We start from the raw sequence: 23,690 nt of genomic DNA, 5'->3' as shown, positions 1-23,690 counted from the left end.
ACAACACCCGTAGGGTAGACTTGTAATGTTTGAGTCAATGTCATTATTATAATGTTTGAGTCAATGTCATTAATGTCTGACTTGCTTTAAGATCTTCTATAAGTAAGAAATACTTGACATAACATGAAATCTGACATAAGGCATCCAGCTTGGATGGTGCATGGTAGGGTTCACCCTCTGCTGAATTCCACTTCAACATTTTCTTTCTGTAAAACTTTTATACTTAGAGATGTGTGTGTGCACCCTAGTGTATGGCACTCTGTTACCTTACCCTCATCCCTAAGAGAGTGCACCTTTTTTGCAGTTGCATAGTTTGTGTTTCTCTCCTGACTTTACATTGAGAAAGTTTCTCATGTTCATTGTGTAAAGCATTGAACCATTCTAATTATGACCACCTTACAGTAAGATGGGATATACATAGACATGGTCTTTATTGCCTGGGAAAGGAACATGATTTCAAGCAGTGCCATAAATTTCACCAGTTGAATCTGTCCACCTGGAGATGTTAAAGGGGGACACTCCTGGCCAGCTTGTCTATCATGATGATGGTGCCATTTGAGAGTTCCTGTCACTGCAGGCTATTTGTGTCCTTGCAGTAGTATTCTTTTGCCCAGCATTGGTCACATGCTTAGCCCTTGTATGCATTTACTGTGCACAAAATTTGTCCCAGCTAAAGTTGGTGGAAGGGTGGGCAAATTCCTTATTCATGGCTGCCTGTAAGGAGTCTGAGCACTATGGGGCCATTATTTCTGTTACTGGAGCCATATAGTCTTTACCACCCTACTGCTGTCTTGTAGAGGACTCCTTACTTTGGAAAAATCTTAAAGCTTCTGAAGTCCTGCTATGGGCTGTCCTGTTACCACATTCTTTCCAGGGATATTTTATTGGGTACCTGGGGAAAGAGCAGGAGAACCGTTGGGTCGTATACCCCCAATGGAATCACTTACGAATAATCCCATATGGCTGACCTGGAAACACACAGACTGTGCTTCTTCAAATCCCAAAAAAAGTGGATGCTTACTGGAAATACTAGGATGGAATAGTTCAAGCTCCCCACAAAGCATCTTTGTGCTTGTTCCTGTATGATTTCCTCAGTGTGGTTGAGGATCCAAAGACTGCATCATTTCACCACCTAGGTGAGTGGTATAAATCTTCGGACAGAATCAGTAAGAGTGATTTCTTTCCTGCTGTTTTAGGACTTTGAGCCCATGGCTGGCTGTTTCGCCTTTTCAGATTCTGAGATGATTCCCATATCAAAAGTGACCAAGACTATAAACATTATTTAGAGATTTTTCTTTTTTTTTTTAAAACTGCTCACTGATGTTTTGATTGTACCAGTGGTATGGCTGTGATTGCAGGCCCTAGCAGCTACCTGCCCTGGATGGCCTGAGGCTATCCTCTCTTAAGGATACTGGATACCTCTTTTAAGTGGGGGGGGGGTCTCTTCTGTCAGCCTTCTCATGATCTATTGACTGACCTCCCAGCCAAAAAAAGAAGTCTCCTCACAAATTGAGATAGGTGCTCAGGTCACAGTCTTAATTGTGGTGCCAGTGACTTAACTGGAAGGATGATTCTGCCAGACTAGCAGTTCACAGTCCTGAGTGCCATGTTCTGCCTTTGTGAGGGAGGAGTGCCTCAAATTCATTCTGGCTCATAGAGGTAGGCGATAGGTGTGGTCATAGATGGTCTTAGAACATTAATGCCCTCTCACAGAAAGGGGTCCACTCAGAACAGGCTGTCTCAGTGCAAGTCTTTAGGGCAAGCTTAAACTGCAGTCCTCAAAAGGTCTGTGAAGGGAGCCTTTTCTTCAGTCAAAGGTTAGGCTTTCGTTACAATACGTCTTTAGTTACAAAGAAGACTGAAGGTTTCCATTACGTTCTGATTTCAGTAACATCCATGAGCACATCTTGTGCATCACATTCAGGACTTTTGAGTTTCCAGGGTGTCATGTCCCTTCTGTTGTAGGGCTCCTGGATGATGTCAATGAATATGACGGAACCTTCCTGGTATATGACTGTCAGGTATATGCTCAACCATGTTCCATTTGATTCACTTCAGCAACACTTTCATACAAATTATACAATTTGGACACTATCTGCAGTCAGAGTATTTACCAAGGTATTGACAATGATGACCAATTCTTTTTAGCATGACTTCTGGTGATGACCTTAGAGTGGATGCTTCCATGCCAGCAGTTTTTTTTTTTTTTTTGGGGGGGGGGGGGTGACCAGATACTGGGAGAAGTTCTGGTGAATCCATTTCAGTGGATTGTTTTCATTAATATGTAGCTAACCAAACCTGTAGTGTTGGCCATTCCTACCAGCAATACCATCCAAAAAATGTGAATTTGACATTTTGGTTCAGGACAGGCTGTACAGTCTAAATTTGAAGCATCCTGTTTCTTGTGAGTTTGATGTTTGTCTTGATTTTCATGATACCATTTGCACACAGGTAATAAAATACCAGTGGCTGCAGAGTCATTACATGCTAAAGCATGACATTCTTTGGGGGAACTCTCTTGCCAAGCATTGAAGTGGTGGGCAGTCCTACCATCCTTTTATTTGGGGGGGTTCTCCCCTTCTATAGCTGAGTCCATCTAAATACTGATTGATGCTTCTGTAATTCGTGAGCAGGGGGTCACCTTTGCTCCTCCATAGTTCAAGGAACGTAATCCCTTGTGGTGGACTCCACATCCACAGTTCTGTTTTTTGTATAGTCTTCATGGTCATAAAAGGCCTTAGAAGATAGGCTGTTTCTGATGCATCTTCTAACTCCTTCAGACAAACTTGTCTTGAGGTGCCTAAACAAGTAAGGGAACATGAGGTTGTAGCACTGTGCAGAGAGGCAATGCATGTCTGTTAGTTGGCCGCTGATGGGAGCATCAGTCTGTCAGCAGTTCACATCCTTAGTGAAGTGAATGTGTTGGCAGACACACTGAGGTACTACTACAATATTCTTCTGCAGTTACAGATTCAGGAACCATGTGCAGCACCCCAGAGAGCATCCCTTTCACTACCTGAAGGAATACAATCCTCATCCTTTGTTCAGTACAGAAGGGCAAGGTGTAGTTCAGGGTGGATGTATTCTCCATCCTGGTATAGTTTAGGGTCAATAAATTGTCTTTCCAATGGCAAGGAAAATTCCTGTATTGCTTTCCCTTTATTTCCTTCAATTCTTCATATCGTCACAAAATTCTGAGAAGAAAGATGAAAACTAATTCTTACCACCACTGGTAGTCAGCCATATCTGGTCTTTAACAGAAATTGGGTGCCCCTCATGATTATCACACATTTCCTCCTGAAAGGGGTTTCTTATGTCTCTAAACCACATTATTCTTATTTTTTTCTTCAGTTGACCACAAACCATAGGAGGGAGAGCCCTTCATGCCAAACCTTACATGTACATGAGCTAGTCCAGTTTCAATTTGAAATAGGTTGTTTGAGTCTAGGAAAACTAACCAGCTGATGCGCATCATAAGGCTCAGTGCCATAGTATTACTCCTTATCTATGGGAATTAGCCATATGTGGATACCCGCCCTTCTGGTATGAATTTTTTTTTTTAGAGCTTTTGGCCCCCCACCCCCATTTAAATATACCAACTCCGAGATCGCACCACAGTGGAGGAAATGGCAAAGTCCCAAAAGTGGCCCACCGATTCTTTTTCCCTGGAGAAAAAATCGCTGTTCCATGTCTTCGGGATTTCAAGCATTCACTTTTAAAGGGTCAATAAATCAGCGATCGCTATTTTAAGCATTCGCTGATTTAATATAGACCCTTTTAAAATACTGTTAAACAAAACCTTCCAGATCTTTATCACTTTCTTCCCTCCTAGCTTCGAGACTTCCATTGGAATTCCATCTACTTCTGGAGACTTTCCTGCTTGGTTATACATCACCATTTTTCGTCTCATCTCCTCCTGTCGAATCTTTGAGCCTTTCATGAGCAGAAGAAGCTTTTCACAGCAGCATAAGGTGCATTACCCATCCCTTGCCAGTTGAACCCTTGAATAGAGGCTAAAAGTACAATATTTCACCTAAACAAAAAAATGAAAGATTGCAGACTTCATTTTGCAAAATGGAAAAGTTGCAGTTTGATAGCCAAAGAACCACTGAACAGAGAAAAAAAAAAGAGCTGTAATAATCCCGCTTGTTCCCTCATAGCTCGAGAATATTGAATCTTGTATGTGGGATTGGGGTATTGCATTAACAGTGACCATCACCTTTAGCCAATATTCAGATTGCTGTGTGGCAGAACCTGGGAGATGATCTGACAGTGGCTCCCCCGAATGCTGTAAGGGGATTCAGACTAGCTGTAGGACTCAACTTCCTAATGAGAAGTAAAAGAGTGTTGAATGGATTTTGGGAAAATATTTATATATCACTGTAGGTATTACAACATCACTTACTCTAGGCCTTAGTTAGTTGCCAGACACACTGGATGAAGTATCAGGAATTTATCCTCAAGCATAGGACATAATAATAAGGGAGATCTATGAGGCCCCGAGGGACATAATATAGACTGATCTATGTGGCCCTTAATGAGGGATGCTGTGTCATTAAATGCAGTACTGTTGTTGTAGCTGCTTGCAGTAAGAGTGCTTGAAACATGGCAGTCATATGTGTGCATGCTTGTGTGAGGACCAAGCCTCTACTGGACTGGCTGTTGGATTATTCCTTGAGCATACATTTTTCTCCCTCACCTGGGACATTTTAAAGAAGCTAGAAGGGAAGGAAAACCCATGAAATTAGTTGAGAAAGTATTTCATCCTATATTTATGAGGCACAGTAGAAACTGCCTTACACAATAAATGCCCTTTTTATTGAAAGCAAAAATGAACACCACTTGCAGATAAAACAGAATCATTTTATTGTAACACTGACTATTTTTTTTCCTTTTATTGAAGACAGTCTAAGGCTGATTAATTATGATAAGCAAGTCCCTTTAAAAAATTGCCTGGAAGGGGTGATTGAAAAGGGAGCAGTCATTAGGGTTTTGGGGAGAGATATGTCGTCCTTTCCACGATGATATAGAGCAGTACTGACTACTTCACTGTCTCCCCACTTTCACTGCCACATGTTTTGGGAGGGAAGATTTCCTACTTCAAAGTAGATTGGTTCTGACTAACTACAGGCAGATAGTTATGGGAGCCTATTTCTACAGACTACAAAATGGAGTGCAGAGCTTTTCCATCCTTCCAGTGAATACCTGCCATCCCACCCAATCAGTGTAAGTGGCACAGCTGATAATAACTCTGCTATGAGAATGCAGCACTATAGAACAAATCTCTGTGAATGGACAAGGAAAGGGATTGTATTCCAGAAGGTTCCTAGTCACAAATGAATGATGCTTAAAGATGAATCCAGCATCTCTGAGCTGAAATAGTTCCAGAAGTAATCAAATTCAGGATGCTTACCTTGCTGGTATATTTCTCTTGCTCCTTTTATCGAAGAAGTTGTGGTCAGTCTTCATCTTAAGGATCTCAGAAGCATGAAAACAGCCAAGAAAACAAACTAATAACCAAATATACTTGGCTGAAAAACAGTCGAGCTTTGTAAAACGTAACATTTTATTCAAGGACGACTTAACCTTTTTTGTCTCATTAAAGCAGGACTTCATCAGAATTGAATATCACTGTGCACTCTACAGATTTAAAATGCATGTAATTAATTGCCCAGCCAATCAGCATTACCCAATTAAGCACAATAAAAACATTCCTTTAGGAAACTATAAAGTTTACATGAACCAATAAAATGTAATCATACCAATATAAAAAATTAATTCAAAATCCACAGTACTTAAACTTAAAAAATATTTTACCTTCCTACAAATTTATGCTTTGCTTCATATGCCAAAGTGTACTTTAAAATGTGTAAATAAATAAGTAATTAGTGAATGGATGAACTAAAATATCTATTAAACTTGCACAAAAAAAGTTACAACTTAGCTGCCGTTAATTTTAATCCACTGGCAATTGAAACACCATCTTTCAACCTTGACTTTTCACTTGCATTTAAGTGCATCTGCCAGAACCTGTATTCCAAAGTTTCCTCTGAGGGACCACCTCTAGGATTTCTAACCACTTGTTCCAAAATAAAAAAAATAGTGTTTCTTATTTTCTGTACAAATTACACTATGCCTAAATGGAGCACGTTATGTAGTCCTATCTCACCTCCATTATTATGTGTGGGTTCGGAGCTGATCCTCTGCTCTGACTCAGCCGCTTAGAAAGCCTGAAAACCTCTGATTGGCTTGTGGCTAATAGGTATCCCATGGTGCATGCGCACATTCCCCAGATCTTGTAGGTAGAGAACCTAGTAAAACCACTTTTTTTTTTTTGCTGTTAGTGTTAGGGCTAGATCTGTCTAAGTTAGAGGATCTAGTTCCACTCTTGTGTGAGTGTGTTGGTTTTTCTCTACTGCCATTATGTCCAAAGAAGTTAGAGCATAAACAGTCAGGGTTTAAAAAGTGTACTAAATGTTCGCAAAAAATGTCCATCACTGATGGACATACAGCACCTGTATGTACTGTTTAGGGGCCATACATCTTCAAGAAACTTGTCTCTTTTGTCATTCCTTTAGCCCTAGAGTGGTCCAGGAACGGAAGAATAAGCTGATCCTAAAAGGCATGTTAAAACCTTCCTTTGAGGAAGACCTAGCCAGTTCTTCCTCCTCTGCTAGGTCGCAGTCTTCTAGAAAGGATAAGGGCAGTACCTCTAAAAGGCCTTCTCCAGCCTCAACGTCTGTCTCTGAACCTCCACAGAAGTTACCAAAATCGGAGTTGGCCTCTGTCTCTTCGGCTCCACTGTCTTCGGAGCCGATTGAGATTCTGGACATGGACCTTGCAGTATCGGCACCAAGTGCATTGGTGCAGATCACTAGCAGTCCTCTTTGGAGCCGGTCTACAGACATTCCACCGGTCTCCCCTACTCTAAAATCGCCTATGTTGCAGAGAGCGAGGTCTTGCACACTGTCCTCTAAATCCTCCAGGAGCTTATCTGAAGAAGACATCGAGAGAGTGGTGCTCAGACTCCTTAAGTCGTCGGCCTTGCCAAAATGTTTTATCGGCTCCGACCATTTCTGTCTCGGAGCCAACTCCTGCTACCAATCCTGCTCTTTTTCCTCCTCTAACCCAGATTGGGCCTTTGGAGCCATGCTGTCGGTGCCGACTATAGTGGTGTCCTCTGCTCCAGCACCCCGTGTGGTTGTCTCTGAGCCAAGCTCCACTCCGACACTATCGGCACTGTCCGAAGTGTCTAGGGTCCAAAGCTCTTCGGTCGGGCCTGAGGGAGACACTTGGAACTGAACCTCTTCAGTGCTGAGTCTTCCTCTTGGTGCGTTGGCCCGAGTGAGATCGGACCCTACATCGTTCTTGGAGCCCATTCCTTTGGAGCCATCAGCACCTACGCTCTCTTTGGAGGCGGAGGAATTGGTCTTCATGAGGATGAGGAGCATGTTGGATAGTTCATCCGTACCACGTAGGAGTACTGATGCTATACTCCCTCAAGCGCCGACTATGGTCTCAGCATCCTCTCTCACCCGGGATGGTAGAGACTCACAGCCTCAGGACCCCCATTTGGTTGGCCCCCGATCTTCCAAGACCTCCCCAGAAAACCCCGCTGAGGAGCCCCCTCGGAAGAGATCATGTAAGAGGAACCATGTAGACTCCCCTGATGAGTCTGTCACATCTGACACTGACCTCGATGAGTCAGAGAGGTCCCCTAAGTCATCCTCTGAAGATGTCTCCTTTGCAGACATTTTGGAGATCCTCCGGCAGAGAGGCGGCTGGCCCACCGATGTTCTTCATCTCACATTGCTGCAGTCCTAACACTTGGGTAGTCCGCTGTCCCTCATTCGGCCCGAATATCAGAGTATAAGGCTGACGTCGGTCAGGGCGCATTTGACTGACATCAGAACGTCAGGGTACAAATGCGCATGACCGACGTCATATCCTCAGTCTTTTTTGCCGCATGGTCCGATGCAGAAGCAGTGTTGCAAGTGCCGTTCGGCGTTCTGAAATTTTTCGAATTCGGAGTTTCAGACCGAAGTCAGAGTTGGTTAAGTACCCCGTTGGGGAATATTTTGGTTTTTTCTTGCCTCAGTGGTTTCCGGATGTCAGAAAAAGTGAATAACTGTATTTCTTGTGGGAAACAGATACCGCATAGAGATTATCATAATTTGTGTATACCTTGTTTAGGACCTGAGCACGACGTTGTTGGATGCCGCTTTTGTGCTAGGTTTAATAAACGCACTATAAAGCGGAGGTTGGATTGTGCAAGGTTGGTCTTTGGGAAGCGGTGCAATTACAAAATGCCGTTGGATGCTCCGACGCCGGCTTCCTCAAAGAAGCGCAAGGACAAGGCAGTTAAACCTAGGTTGGAGGAGTCGTCCGAACCGGACGCCAGTTCCTTAGAGGTGTCAGTGGAACCGGTGGTTCCGACGGAGGCCTCTCTGGAGACCCAGGGAGACACTTTGATTTTACAGGATGTGGCCTCCCAGGAGGCAGGGCAGGCTGTAGGGGCTTCTCAAGTAACTGTACTCCCCTCCCTTACTAAGGGGCCTAGGCCCTCTCTTTCTGCTTCCAAGGCTTCTCCTAGAGGCAGGTCTAGTTTAGCTTCTGTGGGTGTCACTCCCAGTTCTTCAGGTGCTGTGCCCAAGAAGCACATGCTCAAAATGGCAGAGGATTTAATTACTTTAATTAGAGGCTCTATGCCCCCTCCTGATAAGAGGCCTAGGATGGAACCTGTGTTGGGGGATTATGAGCAGGCTTCGGATGTGTCTGAGTCTTCGGCTGAAGACTTGCAGGAGTATTCTCATTATTCTGATTCTGATATGGATGATTCTACTCCTTCTGCTTCTCCTCCTGAGGATTTTTCTTTCTCAGAGACCCTTCACTCCATGAGAGAGCATTTTAAATGGGAAGGTCAGGATTTCTCTGATTCCAGGAAAAGGCTTAGGGAATTTTTGTTTTTACCCCAACATAGGCCTTTAGCTATTCCTCCTGTTCTGAATGTGGTGGAAGATGTGTTTGCGGAGGCTTCTCTTAATCCTGATTCTTTGCCTCCTGCTCCTGTTAAACCGGATAGGTATTACAGGGTGCCTGAAGCTCATAAGTATCTTTTTAAGAGTCCTAGGGCAGACCCAGAAACTGTTAGCCAGGGGCCTAAGGGTGTTAAGGCTTCTGTTGTCAAAAATCCAGTTCCTGCAGATAGAGGCCAGGGCCTTGGATAGATGGGGAAAGAAAGTTTATACTTCTTCCACTCTAGCCATGAGAGCTTTGAATTGCCAGTTTCACATGTTGAAATATCAAAATTATCTCCTTTCTCAGTTGAAATCTAAGGTTGATGTCCTGGCTGAAGGTATTGACTGTAAAGAGTTACAAGATTTAGTGCATGTTTCTGAGCAGGTGGGTAAGCATTCTTTGCAATGTGGTTTTGATGCTGTACAGGCCTCATCTAGGGTGGCTGCCACTGGGTCAGTTCTTCGCAGGCATGCCTGGCTGAGGGATCAAAATTTCTCCGACCATGCTAAAACTAGGATTTTGGATGCCCCTTTGCAATCTGATGTCTTGTTTGGTTCTCCTGTTGAGGCAGTTTTAAAGAAAATGGAAGATAAGGCTAAGTCTATGCAGACTGTTAAAGATTTTTTGCAGGTTCAGCCTCCAAAGTTTAGTAGAAATTGGCCTACTAAAGGGTGGACGTATCCTTCTTATGATTCCCAGTCTAGGGGTAGATCTAGACGTGGCAGGGGCAGAGGTCAGGGCTCTTTCAGGCCCAGAACAGGGAGTTCTCCTGCACAGTCTTCAAGTGAGGGCAGGGGTCAGTCCTTTCGTAAACAGACCCAATGACCTACCCTTTCAGCTGCCAGAACCTTCTCGCCTGGCAGCACCTTTGGGAGGAAGGTTGGCACTTTTCAAAGAAAATTGGAGTTTGATTACCCAAGACAAATGGGTACTGGATATCATACATCACGGTTACAGGTTTTATTTCCATACCTTGCCTCCTTTCAAAGGCATGCCAGACATTCCTCCTCAACAAAGAATAGAGGCTCACAAGCAAATTTCACTGCTACTCCAAATAGGGGCCATACAGCCGGTTCCTTTGCCAGAAAGGGGCCTAGGATTTTATTCTCGCCTGTTCCTAGTCCCAAAGAAGGGGAACACGTGGAGACCAATTTTGGATTTGTCTATCCTCAACACTTATCTGGACATTCCCAAGTTCAAAATGTTGACGTTGCAGCAGCTTTTACCTCTGCTGGGCAAGGATCATTGGATGGTAACTTTGGATCTCAAGGAGGCTTACCTTCATGTTCCTATCAGACTAAGTTGCAGGAAGTATCTGCGTTTTCGAGCTGGGACTTCTCACTATCAGTTCTCTACATTGCCCTTTGGCTTATCTACTGCGCCCAGAGTGTTCACGAAAGTTCTGGCTCCAGTGATAGCTTTCTTCAGGCTAAAAGGAATACAGATCTATCCTTATTTGGACGACTGCCTGATTCTGGCTCAAGGAAGGGAAGAGCTTCTTCATCATTTGGAATATGTGATAGCAGTGCTAAGATGCCTGGGGTATTCTGTGAACGAAATAAAGTCCAGTCTAGTACCCTCTCAAGACATGTGCTTTCTGGGTGTGAGACTGAATACAGCATCCCAGATGGCCTTTTAACCCCGGACAAACAAAAGAGTCTATCCCTTTACTTCCATCAGCTATCTCATCAGTCCGGGCTGACTGCAAGGACAGTCCTTCAAGCCTTAGGGTTCATGGCATCTTGTATTCTGGTGCTTCCCAATGCCAAACTGCATATGAGGAAGCTACAATGGTATCTCAAAAATGTATGGACACAGCACTGCCAGGATCTGGACACTGTCATTCAAATAATACCTTGCATTCAAAAGGAATTTTTGTGGTGGGCTCAGGAATGTCACCTAAACAAGGGACTCTCTGTGACCTGGCCAGAGGCGAGTCAGATTTTAACGACAGATGCCTCAGACATAGCTTGGGGAGCTCATCTCAATGGAAAGTGGATACAAGACAAGTGGCCTGCCAGACTACAACATCTACATATCAACATGAAGGAGATGTTAGCAGTCCAGTTTGCATTAATAGCGTTCAAGGATTTACTTCTTCCAGGGCAGGTGTTGATTCTAACAGACAACACAACTGTCATGTGGTACATCAACAAGCAAGGGGGAACACATTCTTATCCTCTATGCAGGCAAGCAATGATTTTGTGGGAGACTGCTCTCAGTTTACAACTAAGTCTTCAGGCAAGGTTTCTGCCGGAGCACAGAACTCCTTAGCAGATGTGTTAAGCAGACAAATCATGGATCCCCACGAGTGGAAACTGGATCTTCATGTATTTCAGAAATTGACAGTGTCCTGGGGAACTCCAGACATAGATCTGTTCGCTTCTCCACTAAACAACCAGCTGCCAAAGTTTTGCACAAAGGTTTCATCACACAGCTTGGAAAGTGGATGCTCTTTCTTTCAGTTGGAAAAATCTTCATGTGTATGCCTTTCCACCTCTGCCTCTCCTCCCAAAGGTACTTCTGAAGGTCAGACAGGACAAGCCAAGGATGATTTTGATAGCTCCAGATTGGCCTCGACAGCATTGGTACCCACTACTGAGAAGTCTAGTATGGAAGCCTCCATGGCCTTTGCCTTTGATTCCACATCTGTTGTCCCAGGAGGACAGTCATTTGCTCAATGTCAAACTTCACTCTCTTCATCTAACAGCATGGCATATTCTGTTTTGAACCATAGAGGGTCTCAACTTCCACAACAAGTTTTGAATGCGATTTTGGAAGCTAGAAGGCCTAGTACAAGGAAAGTGTACGCAGATAAATGGAAGAGATTTTTATTTTGGAGTGCAGCTAAGGATTTGGATGTTTCTGAGCCTGATTTAAGTGTGGCTGTTCAATATCTTACTGAGTTATTGGACAAAGGTTTGTCCTTCTCTTCTATTAAGATTCATGCTGCAGCAATTTCAGCTCACTACGATTGTGACCCACCATTGTTTTCTCATCCTTTATTCAAGCAATTTCTCAGAGGGGCAAAGAATATGAGACCCCCACGAAGAGCTCCTACTCCTGCTTGGGATCTCAATTTTGTGTTGGAGAAACTCACTCTACAACCTTTTGAGCCTGCAGCTACTGCTGAGTTGAAATATTTGTCATGGAAGACTGCTTTTTTGTTGGCCATTACCTCTGCAAGAAGGGTTTCTGAATTGCAGGCCCTTATGGCAGTTGAGCCTTTCTTAATTTTTCACAAGGATAGGGTATCTTCACGCACCAATCCCTCCTTTATGCCTAAAGTGGTTTCTAGTGTGGCTTTAAACCAAACTATTCATTTGCCTACTTTTTATGCAAATCCCCAAACTAAAGGGGAAAAGATTTTGCACACCTTAGATGTTCACAGGCAGTTGCGATATTATTTGGACAGAACTAAAGGGTTCAGACAATGTCAGCAGTTATTAGTTTCTTTTGCTTTGTGCTCTCAGGGCAAGCCTGTGTCAAAACAAACTATTTCTAAGTGGATTGGATTTTGCATTGCTTTCTGTTATTCCCATCATGGCAAAGAGATTCCAGCTGGGATTAGACCTCATTCCACTAGGGCTACTGCCACTTCAACAGCTTTTTTGAGGGGGGTGGCTACTAAGGATATTTTGGAGGCAGCCACTTGGAGTTCAGTGCATACCTTCTCTAGGCATTACCACCTTCCCTTGTACTCTAAATCCAGGGCTGGTTTTGCCACTGCTGTGTTGCAGGGCATTTTGGCAGCTCCTGCTTCATTATAGTTTAGCCATCCTCCCTTACCTCTGCTTTGGGATTCTACCCAAGTGTTAGGACTGCAGCAATGTGAGATGAAGAACATAGTACAGTTTTGTACCTACCATAAATGTAGATGTTCGAAGATCCACATTGCTGCAGTCCAATTTACCCTCCCTCCTTCCCCTCTGTTGTTTGAGGTGGTTGTGTGGGTTGGGTTATCCATCTGAGGTAAACTGCATTTTGTATATTGCATTTTGTATATATTGTATATATTATATATATTTTTGGTGTTAGACTAGCTGTTTGTTTAGTTGTGGTCTTTGGGTTTGGACCTTTCTTTTTAGGGTCTTCTGACATCTGGGGCAAGAAAAGACTGAGGATATGACGTCGGTCATGCGCATTTGTACCCTGACGTTCTGATGTCAGTCAAATGCGCCCTGACTGACGTCAGCCTTATACTCTGATATTCGGGCCGAATGAGGGACAGCGGACTACCCAAGTGTTAGGACTGCAGCAACATCTACATTTATGGTAGGTACAAAACTGTACTTTACCCCGTTCGATGAGGAGTCTGTGTACCTGAAGGCTTTTGGGTCTCAACCCTCAGCTTCATGGGTGTCTCCTCCATTTGATGAATTACTGAATCTTGTGAGTCAGAAAGCATGGCAGACTCCTGATGCCATTGAACCGGTCCCCAGGAGGCTGAATAAATTCTTTCCACCCCTAAAGACAAAGAACTTTTATCCAAGGGTTTACCTGTTGATGCCATGGTGGTGGCAGTGGCCACTAAGAAGGAGCTAGCAGAGACTTCTTCTATCCATCCACCTAATAAGGAATCCCGAACGATGGATAGGTACGGGAAGCGTATCTTCTCTTCAGCGGCTTTTACACTCCAAGTCGCTGAACTGTCTATCACATTTTACAAGACTTCAGAGAGATCTCCTAAAGGAGTTAGGAGATGCTCTTCAGGGTACCTCTACTTGAAGCAGTCCCATCTACAGTGTCTGCTCAGTTGGCTACTCTCACATCTGTTGTTAACTCCTCCATGTGGCTGATTTCGTACGCAGCTGATGGTGCGAGTAGGGCAGCGGGTTCAGGAGTTTCCTTAAGGAGACATTCCTGGATGCGTCTATGCAACTTTGCTGAGCCTTTCAAGTCTACATTCACCAATGCTCCTGTGGACCGATCCTCTCTTGTTGGACCCAAGGTGAAAGATACCCTCACCAGGTGTGAGCAGGAAGGAAAGACTCTCTCTGCCGTAGGAGTCCGTTTTACCATTCCTTCTAGACCTTACCCTAAAGGTCAGAAGAGCGGCAAAATGTGGTTCAAGAAATCACAGAGACCTTTCCAGGACATACAGGGTGATTCCTCCTTCAGAGGCAGGGGAGGAGGAAATAATGGTAGACGTCACCCTAGGGGCAGGGGAGGCCCACAAAATCAGGGAGGTCACGATTCCTTTCGTGACCGGCCCTATCAGCGTTCCTGATGTGAAACCCGACTGTGGTCTCTGGAGCCGGTTGGGGGTCACCTGTCCCTTGTACCCAGAAGTCTGGCTAAATCTCACTCGAGACAAGTGGGTACAAGACATTATCACCAGAGGTTACTCTATACCCTTTTCCCTTCCACCATGCCCTCCCAAAAGGATCCCAGATATACCACCCAATCACAGGGATCAAGTGGCTATAGAGATAAAAAAGCTGCTATTAAAAAGTCATCCAAAAGGTCCCAACAGACCAGACAGGATTCGGAACATACTTCAGGTTCTTTTTAGTTCCAAAAAGAACAGGGGACTGGAGACCCATCCTAGACTTCAGCAGGTTAAACGAGTATGTAAAGAAGTCCAAGTTCCGAATGGTCACTCTACAATCCATACTCCCTCTGTTAGGGAGAGACAGCTGGATGTGCTCAATAGATATCCAGGATGCCTACTACCACATAATGATGGACAAAGCATCAAGGAGCTACCTACGCTTCCGGCTGGGAGCCAATCATTACCAGTTTTGGGTGCTGCCCTTTGGTCTCACCACAGCCCCCCAGGTGTTCACCAAGTGCATGGCAGTAGTCACAACTCATTTGAGGTGTCAGGGAATCAGTCTTTCCTTACCTAGCCGATTGGCTTCTGACTGCCACCACCAGACATCGCCTAGATCAATCGAGAGATTCCACAATCAAGCTCTGTTCCCCGTTGGGAATCTCGAGAAACTGGGAAAAATCTTCTACTTTGCCCACTCAGTCTATAACTTTTATAGGAGCAAACATAGACACGGTCGATATGACAGCCAGACTACCTACAGACAGAATACAGAATCTTGTGCAACAAATTTACAGGATACTTCCCCTTAGAAGAGTCAAAGCGAAGGTGGTGTTGCAGCTTCTCGGAACTATACCATCGACCATAACCTTGGTACTTTTAGCAAGACTACATATGAAAATACTCCAATGGTTCCTGTCATCCCAGTGGTCTTTTCAGCAGTTGCCTCTACGTCATCAGATTCGGATTACAGATTCTTGCAAAAAAGACCTACGCTGGTGGATTCAACCAGGGCATCTTACCACAGGGACTCCCTTTGTACCGCACCAAACCGTTGCCACTATGACCACGGATGCCTCTCAGGGTGGGGGGGCATTATCTTGGCAGGACTGTCCAAGCCACATGGCAAGATCAGGAGGCCCATCTGCATATCAGTGTCCTAGAGATGTGAGCGGTGCTTCTAGCGTTGCAAGCACTTCATGACTTTCTCCCTCTAAGGATGATAGCTATCCAGACTGACAACATGTCGGTGGTCTGGTATCTGAACAAACAAGGGGGGACCAGATCATACCCCTTATGTCGAGAGGCCCTGCGAGTTTGGAATTGGGTGATTTCTTCCCAATGCTTTCTCATTGCAACGCACATCCCGGGGACTTCCAACGTGATAGCGGACAAGCTAAGCAGGGCTATATTGTTACCTCACGAATGGTCCTTGAACCAGAAAATAGCCAGTATGATCTTCCACAAGTGGGGACAACCCTGCTGCGACCTCTTTGCTAGCCCCATCAACACCAATTGCAGCACCTTTTTAATCTCTCATCCCCCCTCCGGGAGAGTCTCCAAGAGATGCACTTGTCCACGATTGGCCCCTGGGACTCCTTTATGCTTTTCCTCCTTTTCCACTCATCTTCAAGGTCATACAAAAAGCAATGTTGTTGGGAAGCAAGATGATCCTCATCACTCCTTAATGGCCTTGCCAGATGTGGTTCCCTTTCCTCGGGCCTCACCTGTTAGACTATTTATGGACTCTGGACCCAGTGCCAGACGTCCTGACACACATCAGGTTCTCTTCACCCTAGTCTCCACCCTCTCAAACTGACAGCATTGCTGCTCCAGTTCTGTCACTAGTCAGGCTTCATGATCTGTCTCCAGCTGTAACTCATATTATTACCTCTTCTCACAAGCCTTAGACTATAAAATTGTATCCCAGTAAATGGAAAAGATTTTCTATATGGGCACACACATTTTGTTCTAGAGTTTCTTTCATAACTCTTTCACCAGGGTTCAGTGGCTGCTACACTCTGAGTTCAGCTAGCAGCAATATCTAATTTTCTTGTGGGGATTAATGATTCCAGTCGTCTCACAAACTGTGCAAATCTTTTCTTAGGGGTTCCATGATGTTAAGACCTCCTGTGCAAGACCCCATTCCTCCTTGGGACCTGAATCTAGTCCTGTCTAGACTTACTCCACCACCTTTTGAACCAGCCCATAGTTGTCAGTTGAAATTCCTGTCTTGGAAGACTCTTTTTCTGATAGCAATAACCTCAGTCAGACGAGTTTCTGAATTACAGGCCCTGTCAGTTAAACCTCCATATTTAATTTTTCACAAAGACGGGGTTTCTCTCCAGACCAATCCTTCTTTTATTCCTAAAGTCTGTTCTCAATTTCACTTAAATCAAACAATTGAATTGCCAGTGTTCTTCCCTAATCACTCCAATAAAGCTGAGTATACATTCCACCAGTTGGATATGAATAAGCAACTGTGTTTCTATATCCACAGGACCAAAGGATTTAGAAAATCAGAACAGCTGTTCGTTTCTTTTGCTGAGACGAGAATGGGCTTGCCAGTTTCCAAGGTTACACTATCGAACTGGATCTGTAGTTGTATTTCCTTTATTTACAGTTCTCAGGGAAAGGAGTTACCCTTTAAAGTTAAAGCGCATTCTACCAGGTCCTTTTCTACTTCTGCTGCTTTCCAAGCCAGGACACCTATTGATAATATATGTGCAGCAGCAACATGGGCTACCCCTCATACCTTCATTTCCCATTATAAATTGGATTTAACTTCCAGGGGTAGAGCCTCGTTTGGTTCCACGGTACTCAGGAGTATTTTCCAGTGAGCCACCCATTCAAGATGCTGGGGACGCTGTCCCACACGTAATAATGGAGGCGAGATAGGACTACATGACATAAAGAAGTTATGTACTCACCATAACGTTCCATGTATGTAGTCCATCTCGCCAAACATTATTACGAACCCACCCACCAGACCCCTTCCTGGAGGATCTGGAAACTGTCTTTCCTATTCTACAGTGGTTTATACCACAGGGGCGCTTTTTATTCTTCCGGACCTTTGTCCTTTTTCCTGTCTTATCCTGATAGACTAGTAGCAAACAAGATCTGGGGAATCTGCGCATGCACCATGGGATACTTATTAGCCATGAGCCAATCAGAAGTTTTCAGGCTTTCTAAGCGGCTGAGTCGGAGCAGAGGATCGGTTCTGAACCCACATGTAATAATGTTCAGCGAGATGGATTACATACATGGAACGTTATGGTGAGTACATAACTTCTTTATTTGTCTCCTCCTTGTTAATGACGTGCTGTCTACGTTTGTAAATCTTTTTTTGTAATGACAGTTCAGTCTTGCCTGTATAAAAAGAAAAACAATAATCACAAAATGTTAGACTATTCTCATACTCCTACAATTAAAATTATGATTAAATCAGAATGTGTAATCAATACTAGGGAGCATAATAGCTTCCCCCTCATATATGGAGCTACACTACCTGCAAGCTCCACACTTCATGCTACCTTTGCTTAACCCTCCATTAGGATGTTCACCAATAAAACCTCCTCATTCTGTTTTTTCTTTCAGGTTATTACATCTCTTAAAACTAAACAAAGTCTGGGCCTCTACCTTCTCAGCTAATTCCAAATCACTCTATAAAGAACCTTCCAATTAGCCATAAAAACATTTTTAATAGCATTACTTTCCGGGCCATACTTAAGTACCAAACTGCATTCAGGCTCACAGTTTCATCATCAGTATCAGCATTTTTCTCCTTATTGACATCAGGGAGACCCCTACGTAAAAGGGGGTAAAATTTAATTTATTTTCTTCTGTTGATCTCACTGTGGATATTATCCATCAAATTCACCAGGTAACCCCTTTCGATAAGCATCTGCTTCAGTAATCCAGTGTCTTCTTTTAAGTCCTCATCATCAGATACAATCCTTGCCAGTTGTACCACTTGTCCATTTACTAAACTTCACTTCTGCTTATAGGGGTGAACTGTCAAAGTTCAAGTAATTATTAGAGAAGGTATGTCCTATACAGCTTATATTTAAACCTCCTCAAATAAAATCCTTCATTAACAAAATGTCTGAGTAACACTAGAAGCAGAAAAATTATAAATAAACTTTAAAAAACGTAATAGTGTTGTTAATATAATCTATAAAACTCCTCAAGGAACGTCTGTCACTTTTCCATATTAAAAAAATATATATCATCCAAAAACCTTAAGTAGGTGACAATATTTTCCTTTAATCAAGGTGAAAACACACATTTGTGTTCCCAGTACCACATAACAGTATCTGCAGAGAGGGGGCTGCAAGTGGCCTCCATAGCAACACCATTGACCTGTTTGAAATATTCTCCCTCAAAAAAATATAAAATTAGTCAAAACAATATCCATGAGATCACACACCATATTAACCACATCATTACTCAAATTAGTAATCTGAAGTAGTTTACTTAATTTGGTCTTCAACCTGTGGAATACAGATCCAGCTAGCAGGGTTATTCTGATTGTAAGTTTTTCTAAAATTTCTGTTACTTTTAGCCGTTTCAGGTTAGTATAGGTACCCTTTCTCCCCTCCCATCGCTTTGGCGTTGAGTGTAGGTTTGTAGTTGTAGTTAGTTTAGAGTAGTTTGTCTGTGGTCCCCTCCCCCCCCATTAGTCAGCTAGTGTGGTGAATGGGTGTGTATTATTAGTCTAAAGAAAGAAAGTTTTTGGTCTGTCTCTTCATTTTGTTTAAGGCTTCTTGCTTGATAGTATGGCTGAAAATCTTGCCTTTAAGCGCTGCACAGAGTTTGGCCATAAGCTCTCCCCAGCGGATGGCCACACTCTGTGTGTGTATTGTGCTTAGGTGTGGCCCACTTTAATGTAGATTGCTCCATTTGTGCTGGGATCAGTCCCCCGAGCTTTGAAGGATAAAAAGGCCAAGTTGGCCCTCAAAGGTCTTCTGCCTGCCATTGAACCTCCTTCCTCGTCTTCGGCTTCAGTCACAGCAGCCCACTGCCTTTCCCACTTCTCTCCCTTTGGCTTCCCCTCCTCCCAGGCTGGGACTCAAACTCCTGCATCTAAGCCTGTGATAGCAGAGCAGAGGAGAGGTAGAGAGTCGAGGATGAAGGAAAAGAGGAAGAGGTCCCCGGACCTCTCATCCCCGAGCAAGTCTGCATGGATCTGTGACTCCCCCTCTGCTCTGGTCTCCAAGGTTCTCCCTGGAGCCGGAGGAGGCACTTCAGTCTCTCAGGCCTTGGTTCCCTGACCGGCCAGGTCGGAGTCTGTGGCCCCACCTCGGTCGACTCGTTCTTTATCGGACATGGATCTGGATAAGATGATGAGGCGCTTTATCCATACAGGGATCCAGATGGGGGTTTTGCCAGCCCCCCTTCCTCAGGAGGGGTAGCTCGCTTCCGTTTTTTCACCCCATTTCTCCTTTCCCAATCCGACCTTCGGCTTCGGAGTTCTCGGATCCGAGGTTGGCCTTGGTCAGGGGGTCGGCTCTGACGGTCCATGCGTCCTCAATGCCGACAGCTGCCTGGAGCATGTCGGATCTGACCAGTTCGGATCTGAGCCGCTCTCGAAGCCAGAGCCTGGGTGTCAGATCCAAGGGAGTGGAACCTTTTCCATTGGCTCTGGCGTTGTCAGGCCAGATTACTTCCCTCTGAGCTCCATCCACTTAAGGTCCAGCTCTGATTCTCGTGTCAGATCCGGGGAGTCCGGCCTCTTTATTAGCTTCCCAGAAGGGTCCGCTGTCCTCTGGCGTTCGATGTGGTAAAACGGGTCCTCTCTTTCAGATCAAGGCCCCCTGACTGCCCCCTCGGATGCTGCCCAGATCCCCTCGGTTCTGTCATCAGTCCCCATTGTCTTCCCAAAGGGACAGCCTGTGCCCAAAGAGCCCCAGACGGTTCTCCCCAGAGGAGCTGATGGCTTACGAGTGCTCCTCGGAGAGCCCCATGGGAGGTGTGCCTAGCAAGCATGCGTGCAAGAGGAGGCACTTGGACTCCCCCGAGCCCCTAACTGAGGACACAGGCTTAGATGATGGGGAGGGCTCCCCAAGATCACCTCCTGATGATGTCTCCTTTGGAGACATCATGGAGATCCTGCACCAGCGGTGAGGTTGGTCTGCCCCCAATCCCTCTTCTGATGAGTCTGTGTTTCTGGAGGCTTTTGGCATGGACCTGTCTACGTCTTGGGTGTTCCCTCCCATGGATCCTTTAGTGGATTTGATCACCTCGTGGGTGTGGAAGGAACCAGATACCGTGGAGTCTATCCCCAAGTGCCCTGATAAGTTTCTGAGTCCCCCTACTGACAGGCCTTTCTGGAACAAGGGCTTCCCAGTGGATGCCATGGTGGCAGCAGCAGCCACGAAGAAGGAACTATCTCAGGAAAGTTCTTCGGTCCGCCCTCCTGAAAGAGAGTCACGGATGATGGACCACCTAGGGAAGTGGGGTGTATGATTCAGCTACCTTTTCAATAAGGGAGCTGAACTACTTGGCCCATGTCACGAGAATTCAGTGTGAATTAGTGAAGGATCTGGAGGAGTCTCCACCCAAGTCCATGGCGCAGGAGGACAAGGCTTCGTTCTCCACAAAAATGGCCACTCTGAGAGCATTATCAAATACGTCCATGTGACTCCTCTCCCATGCTACGAAAGGAGCGGCCAGGGCGGCTGGGTCCGGCGTGTCCATGAGACGTAACACCTGGCTCAGGTTGTGCCAATTCACCAAACCCTTTAAGGTGTCCTTTGCCAATGCCCTTTATGACGGCTCGACTCTTTTCGGTAAGACCATCAAGAAGACACTAGTCCAGAGTGAGAAGGAAGGGAAGACACTGTCTGCCGTTGGGATTTGCTTCTCCCTCAAAGGTCCTTTTCCCAGAACCAGAGAGGGCAAAAGAAGATGTGGTTCTGGAAGTCTTAGTATTCCCAGGGCACTCGAGGCTCTTCTTACCCAAGAGGCAGAGGGGGACAGAATGGACACTGACCCAGAGGCAGAGAGGGTCCGTGAAACTTCGGGTCTTGAGAACCATTCTTGGACAGACCCTGGCAGCAACCCTGTTGGGTTGCCCGGCTACTCTACTCTGGAGGCAGTTGCGGGATGATTGTCCTTGCACCCAGAGGCATGGGAGTCCATAACGGACCACTGGGTGCTTCAGATCATATCCAGAGGATATTCTGTCCCCTTTCTGGGTTCCCCCATAACTCCCAAACACCTCCCATATGTCCCACCCACACAAAGGGAGGCAGCAGCACAGGAAATTTCCAAGCTGCTAGGAAACCAAGCCATCAAAACCGTCCCTCCAGATAAGTCTGGATCGGGCTTCTACTCCAGGTTCTTTTTGGTGCCAAAGAAAACAGGGGGAACTTAAAGCCCATCCTGGACCTTTCTACCCCGAACCTGTCAGTTGCCAAAGAAAAGTTCCGGATGGTCACACTACAGTCTATCATGCCATACCTGCAAGAGAACGACTGGATGTGCTCGATAGATTTCCAGGATGCTTAGTATCACATAAAAATGCACAGAAGCTCCAGGGGGTTCCTCCACTGCCGTTTAGGGGTCAATCATTATCGATTTCGAGCCCTACCCTTTGGTCTTACCACAGCCTCCAGGGTGTTTACCAAAGTGATGGCGATTGTAGCGGCTCACCTGAGGCGTCAGGGGATTCAGGTCTCTCCATACCTGGATGATTGGCTCCTCACTGCTCCCACTAGGCGTCTACTTTCCCAAACAGGGATTACTTTCTGAAACTTGCCCCGAGTTTGGGTATCACAATTAACACAGCCATGTCTCTACTAGAGCCTGTACAGGTGATAGATTACATTGATGCCAGGATAGACTCACTACAGTGCAAAGTGTTCCTGACCTCGGAGAGAGTCCAAAACCTCAGGATGCATGTCTCCCTAATTTACCTTTCTCACCTCCCGGCAGTGGCATCAGTGTTGAGGGCCCTAGGCTCGATGGCGGCGACCATAACTCTCCTTCCATGTGCTCGGCTACACATGCGGATTCTTCAGTGGACTCTAGCGGTTCTGTGGACCCTGTTGGATTTACCACTATCCTATCCTATCCACCCGAGTCAAGTTTGTCAGTTGTCCTTCATATGGTGGATGAGCTCTCCGGACATTTTGGAGGGATGATCCTTTGTTCCATCCCCGGCCCAAACCACAGTGACCATGGATGCCTCCCAACTTGGGTGAGGGGGGGGCATTGTTCGGGCAGGACAGTCCAAGGCCTGTGGTCCCCCATAGAGACCAGCTTGCATATCAGTGTCCTAGAGATGAGGGTGGTCCTTCTAGTGTTGCAGGCCCTTCATGTCTTTCTTCCTCTGGGGACGATTGCCATTCAGACAACATGTCAGTAGTCTGGTATATAAACAAACAGGAAGGGACCAGATCTTATCCCCTTTGTTGTGAGGCCATGAGAGTGTGGGAATGGGCAATCCCCACCGGTCGTTTGCTCATCGCAATGCACATTCCGGGATGGTCCAACATTCTAGCGGACAGGCTAATTCGGACCATTCTGATGCCTTACGAGTGGTCTCTGCAGCTATCTGTAGCAGAACAGATCTTCAGCGAGTGGGATCAACCTTGCTGCGATCTCTTCGCATTTCCTTCCAATGTGAAGTGCAGCAGGTTTTTCGCTCTGAACCCCCCCGCCAGGGTAGTCCCCCAGAGATGCTCTAGTTCATGCTTGGCATCCCGGTCTTCTGTATGCTTACCCCCGCCAGTTCCTCTCATCCCGAGGTTTCTGCAGAAAGCTTGTCGACTGGGAAGCAAGGTGATCCTCATTGCCCTGCCCCCTTCTGGCCTTGCCAGGTATGGTTTCCCTTCCTTTGGTCTCACCTTCTAGCTCCACCTTGGATCCTAGATCCCATTCAGGACCTGATTTCACACCCATCGGGGGTGCCTCATCTGAGTCTGGACAGCCTGAAGCTCACGGTTTTGCTGCTGCAGTTCCTGTGATTGCTAGGACTCCCAGATTTTCCTCCTCAGTTAAGTCTCTTTTGGTAGCTGTTCATAAGTCTTCTACCAGAAAGGTTTATCGCAGCAAATGGAAAAGTTTTTCTCATTCTGCCATTCTTGATTTTCTAGCTGATATTTTCCAACATGGAGCTAGTTCTTCTACTGTCAAAGTTCAGTTGGCTGCCATTTCTCATTTTCATGTGGGTGAGAATTCTGCATCCTCTTCTAGACTGTGTAAAGCCTTTATTAAAGGCACTTTTTTGCTACACCCCCTGATCAAAGATCCTGTCCCCCTCTTTTCAGAACCGAAGTTTTCAAAAATGCCAAGTACCCCTTTGGTGATCCTTTTCCTTGCTCTAAACCGATGTCAGTAAAAGTTAATTGTATTACCTGTGGAAAGCAAATACCTCATAAAGATTTTCATT

The 23,690-nt window shown here is 45.4% G+C and overlaps 1 protein-coding gene across 1 annotated transcript in view; it reads left to right on the top strand.

Annotated features, from left to right (window-relative positions):
* WASHC4 (WASH complex subunit 4) overlaps window positions 1-23,690 on the top strand; it is a 1,952,913-nt gene that overhangs the window by 543,912 nt on the left and 1,385,311 nt on the right. The window contains exon 13 of the mRNA XM_044087827.1: window positions 19,437-19,442. Coding sequence (XP_043943762.1) covers window positions 19,437-19,442 — 6 coding nt within the window. The remainder of the gene's footprint in view (window positions 1-19,436; window positions 19,443-23,690) is intronic.

This window comes from Protopterus annectens, chromosome 11.part0, assembly GCF_019279795.1.
Source record: "Protopterus annectens isolate FY-2018-M chromosome 11.part0, PAN1.0, whole genome shotgun sequence".
NCBI lineage: Eukaryota > Metazoa > Chordata > Ceratodontiformes > Protopteridae > Protopterus > Protopterus annectens.
Note: the sequence above shows the minus strand (reverse complement) of the source record. Positions and strands in the feature narration are given on the sequence as shown.